The following is a 17,653-nucleotide window of genomic DNA, read 5'->3' as shown; positions in this document are numbered from 1 at the left end:
ACTAGTGCAACAGAGGACTTTCATCCACTTTGATTACACAAGTCTAAATTTCCAGCATGCACTTGAATCTGTCCCGGAATATAGTGACGGTCCAGAGGCTTCCAGCAAGTGGCCAGAATAGGAGGGACTGATGGTGGCTCTTCCCAGTTTCAGCAACACAGGTTGCAACTGGTATTCCATCATGTTGGACATGAGAACAACCATGGACATTTCTGAGTCCCAAACCATTGCAACCTCTTCCAAAACTGAAGAAGCAATTTCTACCCAAGGAATACTTAGGGAGGCCTACCCATGCATGTGCCATTTACTTAATCCATTCTACTGCCAAACTAAATTCATTGCCCTTCCCAACCCTGGCCCTTCCCTACCTACTATCAAGCGCTGGGGTCAAAGAGACATATATCCCCTCTGTGTTTCCATGCATGCAAGCAGCAAGGTCAGAAGAGAAAATAGTGTTTTAATAAGAAAAAGAAAAGCACCTCTTTGGGCCTTCCTCCAGGGTTGGCTGCGATGGTGCTGACCACCTCCGGTGAGACACAGTGAACTGGAGAACGAACTGTGGGGCTTCGTGGTGAACTAGGATCCTGGGGACTGTTCTCATACTGGCCTTCACTGGTGGTACGTCTCCGTACAGGGGCTTCAGCTTCTTCTGGTGACTTCTCCCGAGGTGACTGTACTCCTGAAAGTTCAATTGCACTGTGAGAAAAGTGGCGTTCCAAGCACAGGAAGAGCTTCAATACATTTAGAAAGTCTTTATGAGCCAATATTCAGATCTTTGGGCTGTGTCTTGGCTTTGGAAAGAAACTGAATCAATTAATCAGGAGAGGGGAAATGGGCAAATCCATCACTTTCCACCAGCGGATTATAGTGAAAACCAAACCAAACCCAACAAGCACAACTCAAAATTGTGACAACCCGGTTCATACATTTAAAAATCCCTGCATAATGAAGCAGCTGCATTGGAGAAAGCATAGAGTTCATGCTGAAGCCAAAAATCCCCAAGATGCCCTGTTCATTTCCTTCCTCGCCTCCTGAGCTGGGCTTCTGGAGGATAAGACGTTGGTGTGGGTGCCCTGCATCGTATTTTACTTCTCTTACCTGGCTGTAATAGGTGTGTGCATGTGATCTGTGTGTAGGATTTATTAACATGAACCAAAGCACTGATTTTCGTAGGGTGTACTTAGAGCAGGCAAACTTAACAGCCTGATTACTTTTTTCCTTCCATTCACCCAATATTACCACATATTCTTAGGCAACTTAAGACTTCTCCACCACAGTAATATATTCCCCTCCTTGTCTTGAGGCCTTCATCCTTCTCCCTGCTCCAACATTTCCATACAATGACCCAGGAAGCAGTTGGCAGGAGAAGGCAGATACAGGTCAAGAGAATTGGAAGGGATCCTCGTATACAATCCTTTCCATGCCACACTGAGCCAGAAGCAGGGTGTGTGTGCTGGGGGGGGGGGAATAGGTCCAGAAGACTCAAGCAGCTGAGCAAGGCCACACACTGAAGGGGAAAGGAAGGGAGAGAAACCCCAAGGCCACTGGCTAACGTGGTCCAGAAAAGAGATTGAAGGCTGCTTGCTATTCTTGTCTTCTTCAACTTTCAGAGTCAATCTAAGGCAACAGAGAGGAAAGTTCAAGTCTCTGAAGATATATGCTTTTTGTGTGGTGCAGTGGTTAGAGTGCTGGGCTAGAACCTGGGAGACCAGGGTTCAAATCTCCACTTAGCCATGAGTCTTGGTGGGTGAGTGGCAGTTTCTTAGCCTAACCTACCTCACAGGGTTGTTGTAAATTAGGAGGAGAACCATGTATGCTACCCTGAGCTCCTGGGAAGAAAGGTAGGGTATAAATGTAACAATAAATAATAATTTAATTGGCTCTTATTCCCCCTAACAGTATACGCTCCCTGGATTAATTATGGGAAATGCTGATTGATGTGGGTGCTGATAAATTTCTCTTAGTGGTCTGGGGGGGGGGGGTGCATACACACACACGGACACACACACCCATCCCTAGTCTATTAAACTTGTTTATGAATGTGATGCTGCCAAAAATTGGAACAGAGGGTTCAGAGTGCAAACTTCCCTAATTTGGAACTTCTGAACTAATCGCAAACATTTCCACACTTTGGGCTTGGCTTACAATGAGCTTTGCTCTGGCTGCCACCACCATAGGCCTCTCCCCTTTCCTGCTGAAACTTACTTGTTAGCAGCAGCATAGAGAAGACTTGCTGCTGCAGCCATTATTGGGCCCTGGAGCACGGCAGCAGCATTGTGGGTGCCAAGACACCTGGGAAATGTAGCTCCGTTATTGAGAAGACCAAGCAAAGCTCAGTTAATTGTTGCTGCAACCTTTTAAAGCCTATTCAAGGTTGCTGCAGTGGTTACTGCAACAAGCAGGGGGGGCCTCGTTGGGAGATCTTCAGGCTTCACTGAGTTCCCAATGATTAGGGATGGGCGAATCTGTCAATTTTGCTTCCTCTCAGTTTCTCATTTATCCAAGCTTGACATCAAGTTCTCCACCTTTACATGCCAGTTTGTGATTATTATTATTTTTTAAGTCCTCATGCAGATTCATCAGCACTTAAGGGTGAATTTCTCCTCTTACAAACTTTTTTTTTTTTTTTGGTAAAGCAATTTATCCTGAAATTATGCATTCTGTATGTTCTTTTCCACTAATATATGCACTTATATGCACACTTTGCATTCATATGTGCATTTTTGTATACATTACTTGGCAGGAGAAGCACACTGCAAAATTCAGAGAAGTGCAGATTTCAAAAGACGGTTGTGTTTTGCTTTGCGCATTGTTTTGAAAATTGTGAACTGAATCAAATTTCTTTCCCATCCCTACCAATGACACTACCAATGGGAGTGCAAGAAGACTCAAAACTGTGACTGGGCTATAGCTAAGAATGAGTCAAGCTTGGGCCTGTTCTAATCAAATCCAAATTAGCTTGTTTTAGGTGAGCCTGCTCCAAACTGAGATTGAAGTCTGTTGATAAACACCTTAAGATGTCTAGCGGTGCAGATGTGCCCTGATGTCAACCTGAGTCTCTGATTTCAACTGATGCATAACAGTGAAATCCTGAAAGTCATCTGCAGCAATGGATTTTGTTAACATGAAAACTTTGTAGCTGGGAACAGCACCTGCAACATTTCAAATTGTGCCCTGCAGCTGTAAAACGAAACAGCAGTGCCAGGGAACAGAGGCGGTCAGAGCAAGCGAGAGACACCAAACTCTCATCAGTTGTGAAGCTGTATAATGATGTGTTTGTTCCAGTGCCTGGACTTCTTTCTTTCTTTCTTCTTTTCCTTAAAGAAACCTGTCAGAGGGAGGGGTCTCGTTCACTAAATGGGGTAAGATCGCTCCACCTCATTTACTTAAGATTTGCAGATGTAAGCTTTGGAGACACTACATGTCAGCCCATTCAAACCCCAACTGGAGAAAAGAGCCCACTTCTTTTATATAAGCAGCAATGAATGAATTCCCTCCCTCCTACACCCACCCCACAAACACATTTGAATGATTTAAAAAAAAAAAAAATTAAGGCACTGGTCCCAGGGAGATGTCCTTAAAACGTTTCTAAAACTCATGGGGCTTTAGGGCTGCTTTTGAGTCCCTTGGCTAATCTGGATCTCTCCCTGATTAGTAACAGCTATGCCATTTTCTCAGCTGCAGAGAGTCTTGCTTTTCACACAGCTGAAAGAAAAGGGAAGTTTCTTTTCTTTTTCTTTAAAGGAGGGAAAGAACAGGAATGCACAGATTTTGGGCAGCGTTCTGAGATTCCCAAAACAGAAACCCACTTGGGAGGAGAAAGAGGAGGGAGCCAGAATCCATGGCAACAGAAGCAACCACAATACAACATCCGGAACTAAGGAAAATCCATTGATGAAAAGAGCAGTGAGCTCAAGCAGCACCACACACAAAACTCTTTAAAGTAAAGCAGCAGCATTTTGTGTGTGTGTAAAAACAGGGACAAGTGGTGCTAAGGCTGAACTAACAGGTTCAAGTCCAGCGACTGCATAGCTCACTGGCCCCCAAGCATTCCAAAAGACTCCCCCCAAGATAGGAAGTGAATGGCTGCACAGACAGACAAGGCTTTAGCAGCCCACCATTTTGATTTTAACAATTGCTAAGCCCAGGACAGTAGCGGCAGGGAGCTAAGCCACCCCTTTGGGGATGCAGGACCAATGAGAGAAGCAAGGTTAGTAGGCTGGCCTCTGCCTGGAAAAGCTCACTGTCACTCTCACCCTGGGGTTAGTACTTTTTAAAAAAAATGGTGGGCAGTTTAAGCCTTAGAGTAATTGGCTGGTGCAGCACCACTTTGTAGCATGTTCCAGCCAACAACTTTGTCCTCATCTGCCTCCTACCTATCCAGCCACTCAGGGAGGGAGAAATGTACGGCTGCCACCAAGGCAACCATGACAGCAAAAGTAAAAGAAGTCAAGGTAGAGCACCAGGGAGGGAGAAAAGTAGAGTGCCCAGAGCCCCCCCCCCCACCTCAAACCAGGGAGTGCCTCTAAGGGAGACAAATCCCTTTCTGCAAGGACTGTTACCTGACTGGTTTTAAACCCCAAAATATTTCAGTCATTTTTCAAGTTAAGCTTCAGCAGTTAAGTTTCAAGATCATCCTCATTTCAGTGAACTAATATATGCAAAGTGTGTATATTATCCCTCCCTGCAGCCTTGTCACTGGAGAGGCACAATATTTCTCCTATAGAATCGCAGAGGTGGAAGGGATCCGGTGAGCAGCATCTGGATCTAGATCTATCAGGCCTCTGCGAGTGGAAGTGGGTGGTTCCAGTTATTGCCACACTGTGTTGTCTTCCTTGAACTTCCTTGAATGTTTGAAGCTGGGGATAATGCATTTTCGGGGATAATACCTCCTTCTGTTCATACTCCCATCCTTTGGCATCAACAAGCAGGAGATGCATGGAAGTTGGCTTCCTTTCTAAAACCCTTAATCCCTATTGAATCATACTTTCTTGCAGTTGCTGGCATAAGCCTGAAGGCCAACACAAGCCCTTTGCAACTTTTAAGTTTTATCCCGAACACAGTGAGCACAACATACAAGCAAGATGCCAGCTGTCGGTACCAGGAGACCTTGAGGAAAGGCACGAGTCTGTTCGCTGAGAAGCGAAAGGAGCATGGCACACAGGAAGGGGAAGGAGGGGAAGAGAGCAAGAAAGCAACAGCCTTGCTGGATGCTTGAGTGGGAAACTCATTGGGAAGCAGTGAGATACGGGCAAAGGTCAGTGCCAATTGCAATGTGGGCAAAACTCAGACTGATACTGCTAATGTGCGCAGAGAAAGAAGCCATTGCCCTCTGATTCAAGGCATTCCATATAACTCCCACACCCAGAGAATGGCTGCCATAGTTCCCTCTGTATTGCTGCTGCACGCACATTTCAAACGTCTTCCGCCCTAGGCTTCAAAACCTTTGCACCAAACTTTAGAAACCCTCCACTTCCTCTGGCCTTTTTATTATATGCCTTATTTCCTTCTTCTCTTTAAAGCAGACAGAGGGAGGGGAGGAAGAAGGAGACCAGTGTTTTCAGAGCCAAGAGTGGTGACACCTTGGCTCAGGGTGACCAGGCTCCCTGGAATGGCTGAGGAGCAGGAAAAGCTGGGCACTAGCAACAGTGCTGCTCAACAAAATTATCTCTCTGGCACCGTCCTCCTCCTGTGCTATATTTACTAGCAAAACTCTAAGCTGAGAAGATACAGAGTGTCCCTTCCCTAGAGTGAGGCTACCATCTTCTGTAACCTGCAGCCAAGTTCTTCAGCCACACAGGGGAGGATTAGTTCCTTCCCAGCATTAATGGAATCCAGCAACAAGCAAGTGCCATCATGAAACTTTGGATCACAGGAGAGCTTCAAGGTGACTCATCAAGATGGCACTGGAAAACCCTTCCTACCGGGCCAAGCTAGGCATGCCAGCACTGTTTACCTACCTGCACTGTTCACCTACAACTCTAGGGAGAAAGGATCTATTATTCATATGAAGTGGAGGGGAGGGGAGCTGAACCATCTCCCCTCTTCTGTGTCTCTGCCTCACAGTGTTTTCCCACTTGATGTACTACACTCAGGTCTGACACTAGAATTAAACTGGGCAGGTGGAACATTACTGAAAGCAATAGACCCTAGCTCAGCAGGTAAAAGATGTGCTTTGCATGCAGAAGATTCCAGACTCAATCCGAGGCATATCCATTTTAAAAAGGATAACATTGGGAGTTATGGGAAAGGCTCCTTCAGTCCCTGGATAGCTGCTGCCACTCAGACTAGCCTTCCAGGTATTGTTGGACAACAGCTCCCATCGGCTCCAGCCAGCATGGCAAAAGGTCAGGAATGACTGGGGTTGCAGTCCAACAACATATGAGCAGCATATACTCACATATGCATTTATAGACATGTAAATGTAAGTAAATTCATAGCTTTGCTATTTGAATGCATGGCAAGTTCCTTCTGATGCTTAATTAAGCATTCTGGGTAAACTGCACACTATTACACCCAATGGCCCGGGGAAAACCATACCTTACTTTCTTTTTACCATTCAACTGCAAAGAAAGCATAGTCAGTTGATGCACTATAGTACATAAGAACAGCACTGCTACATTAGCCAAGGGTCCATCTAACTGATTGTTTGCAATAGGAGTCAGGCAGGTGCTTTTGGGAAGCCACCAGGCAGGACATGAAGGTAGCAGCTCTCCCCTACTCTTGGTCCCCCAACAACTGGTATTCAGCCATAGGCTGCCTCTAGACATTTCCAGGTAGCTGTACCATGGCTAATAACAATGACTGAGTGAATCTTATGTTATATTACTTGACTCTGCAAGGATTCAGACAGCATATTTTATTTTTCAATTTGTATCTTTCCTTTTGTGTGGGCAATACTTGTATCAAAACTTCCTCTGGCATTTTGGAGGAGATGCCAAAGGAATATTCCAACAGCAACTCCTCCACTCTCAAACTGAAAGATTATTCACAAGAAATGAGAACACAGAGGTTTAATTCACAAGCCCACTCTTCTGAACATAGGAAACATTCTTTCATTAAAATAGTTTAGAGTCTGGTTTCTTATTAATAGATTAACATCCAGAGGAACTTTATAGCCTAAGTTCAGAGATAGCAATCTTGGCCTGGTAAACCATTGTTTATTGGCTTGAGAATGAGCTGCGTGGCCTCACACTCCACAGTTTCCCGTGGTATCTTCAGTTTAACATCTGCACACAAAACTGGTTCTTATGTCACAGAAAAGTGACAAGCCAGGGTAGAAGCACTGAAGTTGGGTGCACGAGGACAGAAGAAGGGAGGAGAGAAGGGAGTGTAAGAACACACAGCTTGCTCTCAATGCAATAAACCATGGTTTATCAGAATAGACTTGTGGAATGTCATCTGGGCCTATTACAAGGACAGCCCAGAGCATGTCTCTAGGAACTCCCCAACAATATTAGTAAGTTCTCTCATTTAAACTAAACAAATAAATACCTCTTTCAACTTTACGTTCCTGTAGGAACATTATATAAAGCAAGTGAGCATGAGGATCCCACGCAACCCCAAAGCAGTGATTGTGTGCACAGGAGCCCATCCTTCTAGTCTGCTGCTCTCTTTTGAATGTGACATTCCATTAGAATTTGGGCATTGTATGCATAGACCACAGGTCACCGTTTCAAGCGGGGACTATAAGCCAGAGTGACAGGATATCAAGCATACACCATGCTGCTGCATTAATCCTGAAGCAGTGTGAGCACAAGAGGCAATGTCTATGGGATATTTTCTTGGGGGCCAGGGTGGGGGGTGGCAAAAGGCAGTGACCAAGTCAACTAAAGCACTGTGAAATTTAACAGGAGTACAAATTCCAAACCTGTAGGGAGAGAGGTGGGTGGATTCAGAAGAGCCAAGTATCCTGTATTGGGGCAAATGAAACACATAGAATAATAATAAAAAACAGCATCTTCTGTTGGAATGGCAACCCATCCTTTTTTTGCAGGGGTATAGAGATGTCACACATCTGCAATGATTTCAGAAGTAGTCCTAAGGCCACTGTGGAAATGGCTGTTAACTCTGATATACTGAGGCTACCTGCACCAATGAAAGAGATCAGAAAACAAAACAAAACAAGCACCCAGGAGCCCTTGCTGAATATGAGGTTCCGGTGAAAACTCGTCTCTCCTCTTCTGGCTCCAAGAGCTCATGTTCCATAAATACCAAACATGCAAGAAAGATGCTTTGGAACAACCACATGTTTGAAATCCATCAAGAGGCTCCTTTCTCCAGAGCAACCTGCTGAGTAAGATTCCAAGAATTTACACACACACACTTCACCCCTTCTGCTAGCCATGCTAGAAGCCTCTCTCCTGGTTCCAGTCAATATCGCCAGCCACAGCAGAAAGATCTGAAGTAAAACACCCCAGCAATGCCTGTACAACACACATAGCCCCTAAATAAACCTTGGTGTGCTGGCCAAGCACTACAGTGAGTGATCATCCCATTTCTGCCCCAACTTCCACCCATGCAAAAACCTCCCCTTGATGTTATGGAGACACCTGACATAGCACCAACAACAAAGCAGCGGTGAGTGTGGTGGCCACTGAGATAAACAAGCCCCCTCCCCCAATCCTTTTGCAAGTGACTTCTGGTTATACCACAGATGAGCACCACACGTAGCAAATGAATCCACACACTGCAAGGGAAAAGGAGGAGGAAGCACAACCAATGATTAAAAGATAAATAAATAAGGAGCTTTTGGAGTTAGAGCAAGGCTGTAGAGTCCAAACCTGACAGGCCCCAAAACCAGGTCAGATCCTTCCCAGAGTTCCTAACAGACACTTTTTTTTATCCAATGGGAATGCACAGCTGTCACATGTGAGAAAAGGACCTGGCAGTATTGGAGGTAATTGCTAATGTGGGTGGGAAGCAGGAAATCATGTTTTCTTGCCTTTCCGCACACAAATTAGGAGACAACCTTACTCTGGCACCATTTTGGTTTTTTCTGGCGCCACTTTGGAATGGACTCTCAACAGCCACCCCAGCTCTCTGTCCTGTTGTCCATGCAACAGCAAGGGAAACAGCAACCATGCGGGAGATCCACGGCAGGGGAGGCTGAAGAGAAAGGAGGAGAAGCAGCAACAGAACAAACCAGAAAAGGAGAAGGATCGCTGTCGGTGAAGAGGAGGATGGGGGCTTTTCATGCTCTTCCGGATGTCCCGGAGTTTGGCGTTGTATTCTGACAGGGGGAGACGGAGGTAGGGTGGGTAGGAATAGAGCAGCAGGAGAAGGTCAACCAAGGATGAAACAAAATCCATCACGGAGAGTGAGAAAGAGAGTGTGTAGTCAGAGACAGAACAAACATCACAAACAGACAAAGGAGAAAGGGGAGGGAAAATACAAGAAAAAATATTAGTTGGAAATACACCCCAGGCTTGAATACAATGTGATCTGGGGTGAAGCTGGGTCAACATCAGAATACGAGATACCATTGAACCAAGTCAATTACCAGCCTCTTCATGAGATCTTGGGTGAATAGGTTGACCTCAGGAGTATGTTTTGTGGGGTAATAAATCCCTTGTAGTTCCCTGGCTTTCTTTGGATTCAAGAGGAGCTAGAAAATCATATGAGAATCATATCTACCCTGTATACTGTTTCTGGAATTCAGTTATCAGTCGGGAAACTGGAGGAAACATTCCTTCATCTAATGTGGAGAATCAGCAGGATAATGACTATAGAAATTGAAATATTGCAAGAATGTGGGAGGCACTGGCCGAACCACTCCTGCTCTCCCACCGATGCACCTGCACAGCACCAGGGCACAGATGTAGCTGGCAGCCCTGGAACATCCCTGTTTTGCCGCTTGGACAGGGATTTCCAACAGTGGGTAAACAAAACACAGAAACGGTAACGAAACAACTTGTGGAGGCATCTCTGACTCAGCTGGCTCATGCTAATTGTTTCAGAGCTTCCATTTCAGGTCCCTGAGTCTCTGCGCCAGGCAGGATTTGCAGCAGTTGAGGGAGGTGGTGGTGATGGTGGTGAGCTTTCCCTGGGAAGGGTGTCCTCCTAGAGGCCTTTTGCCTTAATCATTACAGGCTGCTCCCACCCTGCTGCATAGGAAATCTGAGTTCTCATGATAGCGAGAACCAGGGAGGATGATGATCTGTGAAATTCCACACATACTCGCCTTGGAACAAACAGGCAATTTATAGTAGCATGCATTGTAAATAACATGCTGGCCCCTGAGCTCTCTCTCTCTCAACCCCTCTCTCACAGCTTGTTGTAGCCAGTTCCATTCCCTCCCCTCCCCTCTTCCTCACTCTCTAGCACTGTCCAGATCTCTTGCTTTGCTCCATGTTCTGTGATCATGGGACACTTATTACTAACTGTGAACCTAGAGTGAAGGCTCATGCTTCCACAGCAGCTATTCTTTCCCCAGGATCTCAGGACATAGTGTCCCTTGGGATTATACACTGGTCCATCTGCAGCTCAGGTAGATGGTTGCCACAATATAACAACGCTCGGAAAGGCTGCCATGCCCCCCCCCCCAAATCAGGAACAGGTGAGTTGGAAAACGCCACTGTAAGCAGGTAATTCTGCACCAGTTTCCTCCCATGGTTCTGATTCACATATGCCCATCCACCATACCTTTTCTCTCCCTACCAGAGTGTTGCTATGTAGTAATGCAATGGGGTAAAAATCTAGTCCTCTTCCATCTGCATCAGCATCTCAACGTGATGGAAGTGTGTGGGTGCATGCATGGCCATGGGGGAGGGAGGCAGCTCAATGCTGGTGTAAATGGCAAATACAGTGGCTTGTGAACTTCCCAGAAGCATTTGGATGACCACTGTGAGAAGCAGGATGCTGATCTAGCTGGGCCATTCATTGGTCTGACCCAGCAGGGCTCCGAGGTTCACCTCACACACTGCTGTGTGTTGTTACTGCTTTACCGCGGGTTGAGCCCAGCTGCCCCCTGCCTTTGCAACGCAAAGTAAAATGGACATCAAATCAAACACTGATTCATCAGTCTGCTTTGTGCTCCCCTCTGCACTTCAAGTGGTCTTCCTGTTTTCTCGTATTACTTGTAAAGCACTAGGTGTAGATTTTAGAAACAAATAAGTAAAGGAGGAATCAATTTTGCACAATGCTGAAAAGCAAGTTTGGCGAGGATGGGAAACATGATGTCACCAACTTCCAGAAAACCAGAGCTGTTAACAGCTAGCTTCTGCTATGGACACAAAGAACTCATTTCCCCTGAGCCCAGTCTGGAAAAGAAAATTGTACATCTAAAGAAAATGTGGTGAGTGCATTTCTATAGCAGGTTTGCTCCTCACGCTATGTGTACCTCTGCATACACCCTAAGATGCCACAGTGACTCAGCCTCCAGCTTGGTTTCCCATCCTCCAGCCCTCCTTATCCCAGAACCAAGCCATTTCCCTTTGGCCAAATGCTTTTAATGCCTGTGGTCCAGGAGCTGAACTGGACAGAGCCCAGCAGCTGAGCCTGGCATTGCAGGCTGGATTATGTCCAGGGCATTTCTGAGGAGCTCTGCAATTAAAAACTTTTATGTGTAATTACAATCCCAGGAGCTGCCAGGGCTGAGGCTGCATACCGGATACAAGACATCACAGGAGTCCTTAAGCAACACTGTATGTTGTTTTTATCAAGAAGCCCAAATGCCTCAGTCCCAAAGACTGATCATTTTGCAAAGTGTGCGCCCTCTCCCATCACTGCCCATAATTCATGCTTGGGCAACCCGGTCTACAGTGTGCCCTGTGGAGAATTAGTGAGGATGCCCAGGGGAATTACATGGAGGAAACACTCCATTCTGGGACAACCAGTTAGAACCCGTTAAAAAAGAGACTCAGCTGTACACATCAGAAGACCCTGAAAGTTCCCAAGACAAAGGCATTTGTGTATGTACGCTCTTCATACTTATACACAGCATGAGGTAGAATCTAGAATCTCAGCTTAAAAAGAAAAATATGACTATAATTATTATTATTATTTTCAAATAACAAGCTTCTATCCCTCAGGGTCTTAGGGAAAGGTTTCCCCCCAAAAGCCAAGCAATGTCTGCTTGAAGGGATGGGTCAAACAGATGTTACAGGGGAGCTCCATGCTTGGAGCTGCTACTATCCTTTTTCTTTCTGAAAAAGTGACCAGAGGGGAATGGAGGACTGATTTGGATTTGGCTTACTAAGTACTGAGAGGAAAACCCGCAGGTTTAAAAAGCCTGTATATTTTCCTCTCGGGGGATTAAAGCAACTTTGGGGGAGGGCTAATTTGGATTGGGGATGTGGAGAAGGCAAAGGGTTAAACTGCCTCATTTTCCCCATGGCATCATCTCAATTTAAATTGCCCCCTTCCCTGTGTTGACTTTTTCCAAAATATTAAGGTGTCAGGAGCTCCAAGCATGAAGTTCCTGTATCAATCATGTCTGTTGGGCCCCTAGGCCCAAAGAATGATGATTGGGTGTCCCACCTACACCTCCCCCTGTGGCTTCCAGGACTAATTCCACTTGCTCCGCCCTCTTCATTCCATGCCTTCCCCTCATTTCTTGCCTTTTATTACTGTCCGAGCCCCTACAAAATGTCCTGAATCTTGCAAAAGCCATACACAGAAGGAACTGTATGAATCCCACCCATTTAAGCAAAAGTGCATAATTTGTTCTGAGTAAATTTCAGCTCCCTTGGTGCCGAGAACACAGAGTCCTGCCCAAGACTGCCAGAGCACTGGGCTTCAGAGGAAGGGTATGAAAGAAGCGCCAAAGGCTATGGAATATTACCCTTTTGTGGGTGTGGTGGACATTTCCTTCCTGACTCAACATCTCGCAGCAGAATCATTAAAGGCTCTTGTGCCGCTCATTCAGTGAGCATAAAATCAAGTCAGAGCCCTGCCTTGTTTACAGCCGTCTCCCCAGCAGTTGCTGAGCAATTCATTCCTAAGTTCCAACCCTGCCATGCATGTTGCATCCCATGCCTTAATGCCAAATACCAGTAAGTTACAAATCAGGCATGATGGCTTTCATCTGTTCCAAGCTGCAGGTTTGCAGTTAGCTCTGCAGAAACCTGGCATTAGCCACCAGGACTCGGGGAGATGCATCTAAATCTATACAATGCATTCAGTTGCCCCAGAGCAACAATTGTTCTCTTGCAGAGGATGAAGGGAAGCCTCCCTGTGCCTTCTGAAGGAACAGGGAGAGAGGCTGAGATCTAGGGCTGTCACTTGAGGCACAAATTGCCCTGGCAGCTAGGAGTGCCTTTTACCAGTTTCGATTGGTAAGACAGCTACGGCCGCTACTGGACCAAGACAGCCACTTTGATCCTGGCATTGGTAGCCTCAAGACTGGATTATTGCAATGGGCCTCCATGTGGCCCCTCCTCTCTTGAGACAAAACTGCCCCAAGCCAATCAGGGTGGGCATGACACACTTTATATAAGGACTATATTGCACACTAGACTTGCACTAACAAATACTTTGTGTCTAAGGCTATGTGCACACTGTATATTTAAAGCACATTCTTTCCCCCCATGGATTTCTGGGTACCAATTTACCCCTCACAGTACGGTAAATGCTTCTTGTTAAATAATCTGGAATGGGGTGTAGCAGTTGCACTAAAGAGTTGCACTTCCTAGCAACTCTTAACCACCTTCAGTGCACAGAATTATTTGAGGGAAAGAATGTGCTTTAAAGGTATAACATGCCTTAGTACGGCATGTTTACCTCCCCAAAAAGCCATCCACCCCTGGCATGTTTACCCCCCAAAAAACCCACCCACCCCGGCATAGATAGATCCTATAGCATTTGAATGTTTGCAAGTTTGGTTGCTAGAGCCCTCCTACCAGGCATTCCCCCAACACATCACCCCCAGGACTGCTGTGGGAACAGTTCAGTTTATCCATTCTATTTTGGACTAAGCCACATGAAACAATCCGGGGCCCTGGAGCAGCATTCTTCTCCTACCAGCCCTAAAAGATTATGTAGGGGTGTGGGACTTCTGAGCCCTAAGGATAAAAACCCCTGATTCATAAGAAAACAGAGAATAAGGCTTCCTACCTGCTACCCTGTGGGCCACCAGACCTTCAAGATGCAAAGGCTCTTCCTCTGTGGGGCGAGAAGGTTCCTCACTGTTCTCCGCATTCTTTATTGGTACCTGGGCTTGAATTGTCATCCCAGGGGATGGGGGTGATGTCAGCAGGGGATGCTGAGCTTCCATGAGCTTATATGCCATTGCGTGAGGCCTGGGAGATGTAGGAGGGCTTCCTGCAGCCTGGCCATAGCTCCTGGCTTGCTGGTTCGGATAGCCATAGGACAAATAAGCCTCCTGGTCATCCTGCGCGGGGTACTCTGGCTCTGCAGCATTGTGGAGCAATAGCTTTGTGGGATGAGCTTTAGGCGCCTGGTGGTCAGGCAGCTGGGACACAGAGATGCCCATGGAGTTGTGGGAAGGGCTTCCTGGAATAGGGCCAAAAGGATTGGTAGACTTTGGCTGCACCACTTGAGGACCAGTGACAGGCTGGGCAGATACTGAGAGAGCCACCGGGCGTGGCTTATCTTCTCTGGAAGACACCGGGACACTCTGGGACTTGTGCATCATGGAGACAGAAGGGTCCAGGTCAAGCATGAGCATGTTGAGGGCCTCAATGGACTGCTCTATTTCCTTCTGGGAGGCCACCCTGGGGAATTCAGGGATGCTGATGCTTTGAGGGTGTGCTGCTTGTGAAGGGCTGGGCTGAGGGCTTGCACTGGAAACACTGGGACTTTGGCTGTCTCGGGCACCATCCTGTTGACGGGAAGGTGGTCTGCTGCCTCCACTTTGCTGCTGCCAAGAGTTAAGTCCCCTCTGGACCGCTTCCCGGCTACTCGTGCTCCGGGCTGGTGCCTGGGGCAGCTGGGGGCTCTCAGCAGTCGCTGTGGGGAAGGACTGCGAGCGGTATATGCCATTTGGATCGTAGCCATAAGGGTACTGCTGGCTGGCAGCCGGCGGCTGGGGTTGCAACCAGCCAGGAGTGGGGAAGCCATGCTGGTAGTAGTCGGCCAAATTCTCCTGGGCAGACACTGAAGGACGGATGTGCCCATACGGGTCCTGGGGGTGACGTCCCATCATGCTCCGCAAGGTGTTCTGGTTGTTGTAGGGGTAGCCACCATTGATCACCGTCTCTGAATCGTGCAGCTTGTCTATGCCGTTGAAGTTGGACGACCCATTGGGCAAGGAGTTGAGGCTCTCCATCCGAGGGGCCTCGTGGTAGCCCATGTCACTGGTGTTGGTGGTGCCATCAAATGACGAGAGGGTGCCCAGGCTCCCCACGCTGTGCCCATCCTGGTTGGGCAACTCATCGTCCAGAATGTCTGTTTCCCTCTCGGCCACTAAGCTGGCAGCTTCCCCGTTGACATGCACCTGAGCTGGAACGATGTGGCGGCCTGAGGTGGTGGAAGCAACCACTGCTCCCCCGCTGGGGTTGTGGTTATGCATGGCGGCCTCGTTCTCCAAGCCAAAGCCGCTGAGCAAGCTGTCAAGCTCCCGCTTCTCCTCTGGGGTTAGTATAGGGTTGCTTCCTCCGCTGCTGCCGGGGACTGTGGGCACGGCCTGCTCGTCAGTCTTGTCTGTCTTGGTGGAGGCGGTGGAGTTGCCCGAATCACTGCTAACAGAGAGTGTGTGCTCAATGTGGTTGGGGGCAGCCGAGAGCGTGATGCGGTTGGTGTTGACGGTGCCGGTGCTGCCGTGAAGTGAGTCTTTCTTCTTCACCTTGGCATATAGGCTGCCATCCAGAGGCCCTTGGGTGTGACCAACCTCTGCATGGAGGAAGAGAGAAGGGAGACAGGAAAATCAATAGCTGTTATGCTGCAAAAGCTTATGTGTTCCAGTTAAGACATAAACAATACCTGGGCTGGTCGTCTGCATTTAGCTACAATGAGAAGGGACACTGCGACCCTGCCAAGCAGCTGCCAAGCATTATCACATCCTGTGCCCTCCAGGCCTCTGAAGACAAGAGACGCCAGTGTGTCTCTCTGATGGTAGCACAGCCCCTGCCATGTTCTGCTCCCACAGGACCTAATCGCAGCCTAGAAGTGCTGGCGGCTACTGGACTAAAACACATTTGCTGGCTATTTTCTTCTTGACTTGCTATTACAAAACACAGCATGTTTTGTAGCAAATGTACCTGTATTGATCCCAGGATACATGAAACCTCTTTTGCAAGAGGTAAGCAAGTTGAGAATGGCTGGGACACCATGAAAAGGCAGAGACCAGAAGATCCTCTAGTCAAGTCTGCACAAGTTGTGACCCACCAAGACAAAGGACTTCAATAATCCTATTTTTGCTGCATGACCAGGGGGGGCTTTTAGGCACAGGCAGGCCCCAATATGCAGCTGATGGGTTGTGTTAGGTTTGGTGAGTCACCTGTCGTACAGCCCTGGTGTTGTATAACCCTGACGTAGCACCAAGGCTGGATCCTCCAACCAAAGGCTCAGAACAAGCAACCTTCTCATGAGAGGGAAGCCAACCACCAGCTTCCATTCTATAGGTTTGGAACTTTAACGTAAGAGCAAAAGTAGCCCAAGTGTGCCTGCTCAGAGAAACATGGAAACTCATCTGGCATTTAACCTTAATTCAAGAAACAATGCTTTTTTAAACAGCAAAACAACAACAACAACCTGATTCCATCAACTAAAAAAAGCACTGTGTTCACTTTGCAGTCCAAAATAAAACAAATGGTCTTGATGGGGATAAAAAGAGCTCTCCTGCTAATGTTTCATTCTGCTTTTGATTAAGATGTTTTGAAGGCCAGGGCCAAGTTAAAATGGAGGGGGGCACTTCTCACTAACACTTTAATCTATAATCGGCACCTCTTCTCCTCTTTTCAGTGATGAGAGAGGGAGCTTGAAAGGGAGAAAAAGTGTTTGTAGTGTTGCAAGTGCAGGAATTTACCTTCCTCTTCATACCCATTTAAGTGGTTGCTGTGTTCTGCCTTCCCCACAAATGCCCATTAAGAGTAAGGATCATGCAATGCAGGAAGCACTGCCTTCTCTCTGAATTCAGTTGGAATTAGGCAAGCCTGGCACTCACTAATAGTGGTGCTTGACTGGATGGGGTCACTTCAGAAAAAAGAGAACCTAACCAAATAAAATAAAATGATATCAACCTAGTGAAAAGAAACATGGGTATGAATAGCACTGGGAAAGCTTTTAAGAAATGTGTGTTTGTGGCGGAGAACATTTTACACTTTTGCTCACCGTAAGACTGTTTTGTATAAACCACTTGGAGGTTTCTCAGATTAAGCGGTATATAAATCATGTTAAATGCATGCATGCATGAATGAATGAATAAACAAGCAAGTGGAAGATCCATCTAATTTTCACTAGCATCACGGGCACTAAAGAATTGTATAGACAGATCTAGAGATGAACCTTATGCTGCAGGTGGTTTGCAAGGTAAGGCAGCAATGTTTTGAGGAGATATTCGATCTCCTCAGTCATGGGATTATGCAGCAACAGGTTTTCCCCACCTTCTTTGGGCAATCTATTATAGTATTATAGTCTATTGCACTATTATAGTCAAGACACTGGTGACAGTTCATGTGGGCACAGAGGACCCACCTACTCTGCCTCAGCTGCACTCTCTGTCTATATGCCCTAATAGTGACCATTAAAGTCC

At 46.9% G+C, this 17,653-nt stretch overlaps 1 protein-coding gene across 23 annotated transcripts in view; it reads right to left on the bottom strand.

Moving 5' to 3' along the window:
• TNS1 (tensin 1) overlaps positions 1–17,653 on the bottom strand; it is a 325,241-nt gene that overhangs the window by 39,537 nt on the left and 268,051 nt on the right. For 15 of the 23 annotated variants that reach the window (XM_081005150.1, XM_081005167.1, XM_081005170.1 and 12 more), the window contains 4 exons: positions 14,056–15,792; positions 9,146–9,232; positions 7,871–7,912; positions 480–679 (listed from right to left, as the gene is read on the bottom strand). In XM_081005150.1, the coding sequence (XP_080861276.1) occupies positions 480–679; positions 7,871–7,912; positions 9,146–9,232; positions 14,056–15,792 (2,066 nt within the window). The remainder of the gene's footprint in view (positions 1–479; positions 680–7,870; positions 7,913–9,145; positions 9,233–14,055; positions 15,793–17,653) is intronic. The other 8 variants (XM_081005152.1, XM_081005153.1, XM_081005154.1 and 5 more) reach the window with 3 other exon arrangements.

The sequence above is a fragment of the Podarcis pityusensis genome (genome assembly GCF_964106645.2).
Source record: "Podarcis pityusensis genome assembly, chromosome: 1".
NCBI classification, from domain to species: Eukaryota; Metazoa; Chordata; class Lepidosauria; order Squamata; family Lacertidae; genus Podarcis; species Podarcis pityusensis.
Note: the sequence above shows the minus strand (reverse complement) of the source record. Positions and strands in the feature narration are given on the sequence as shown.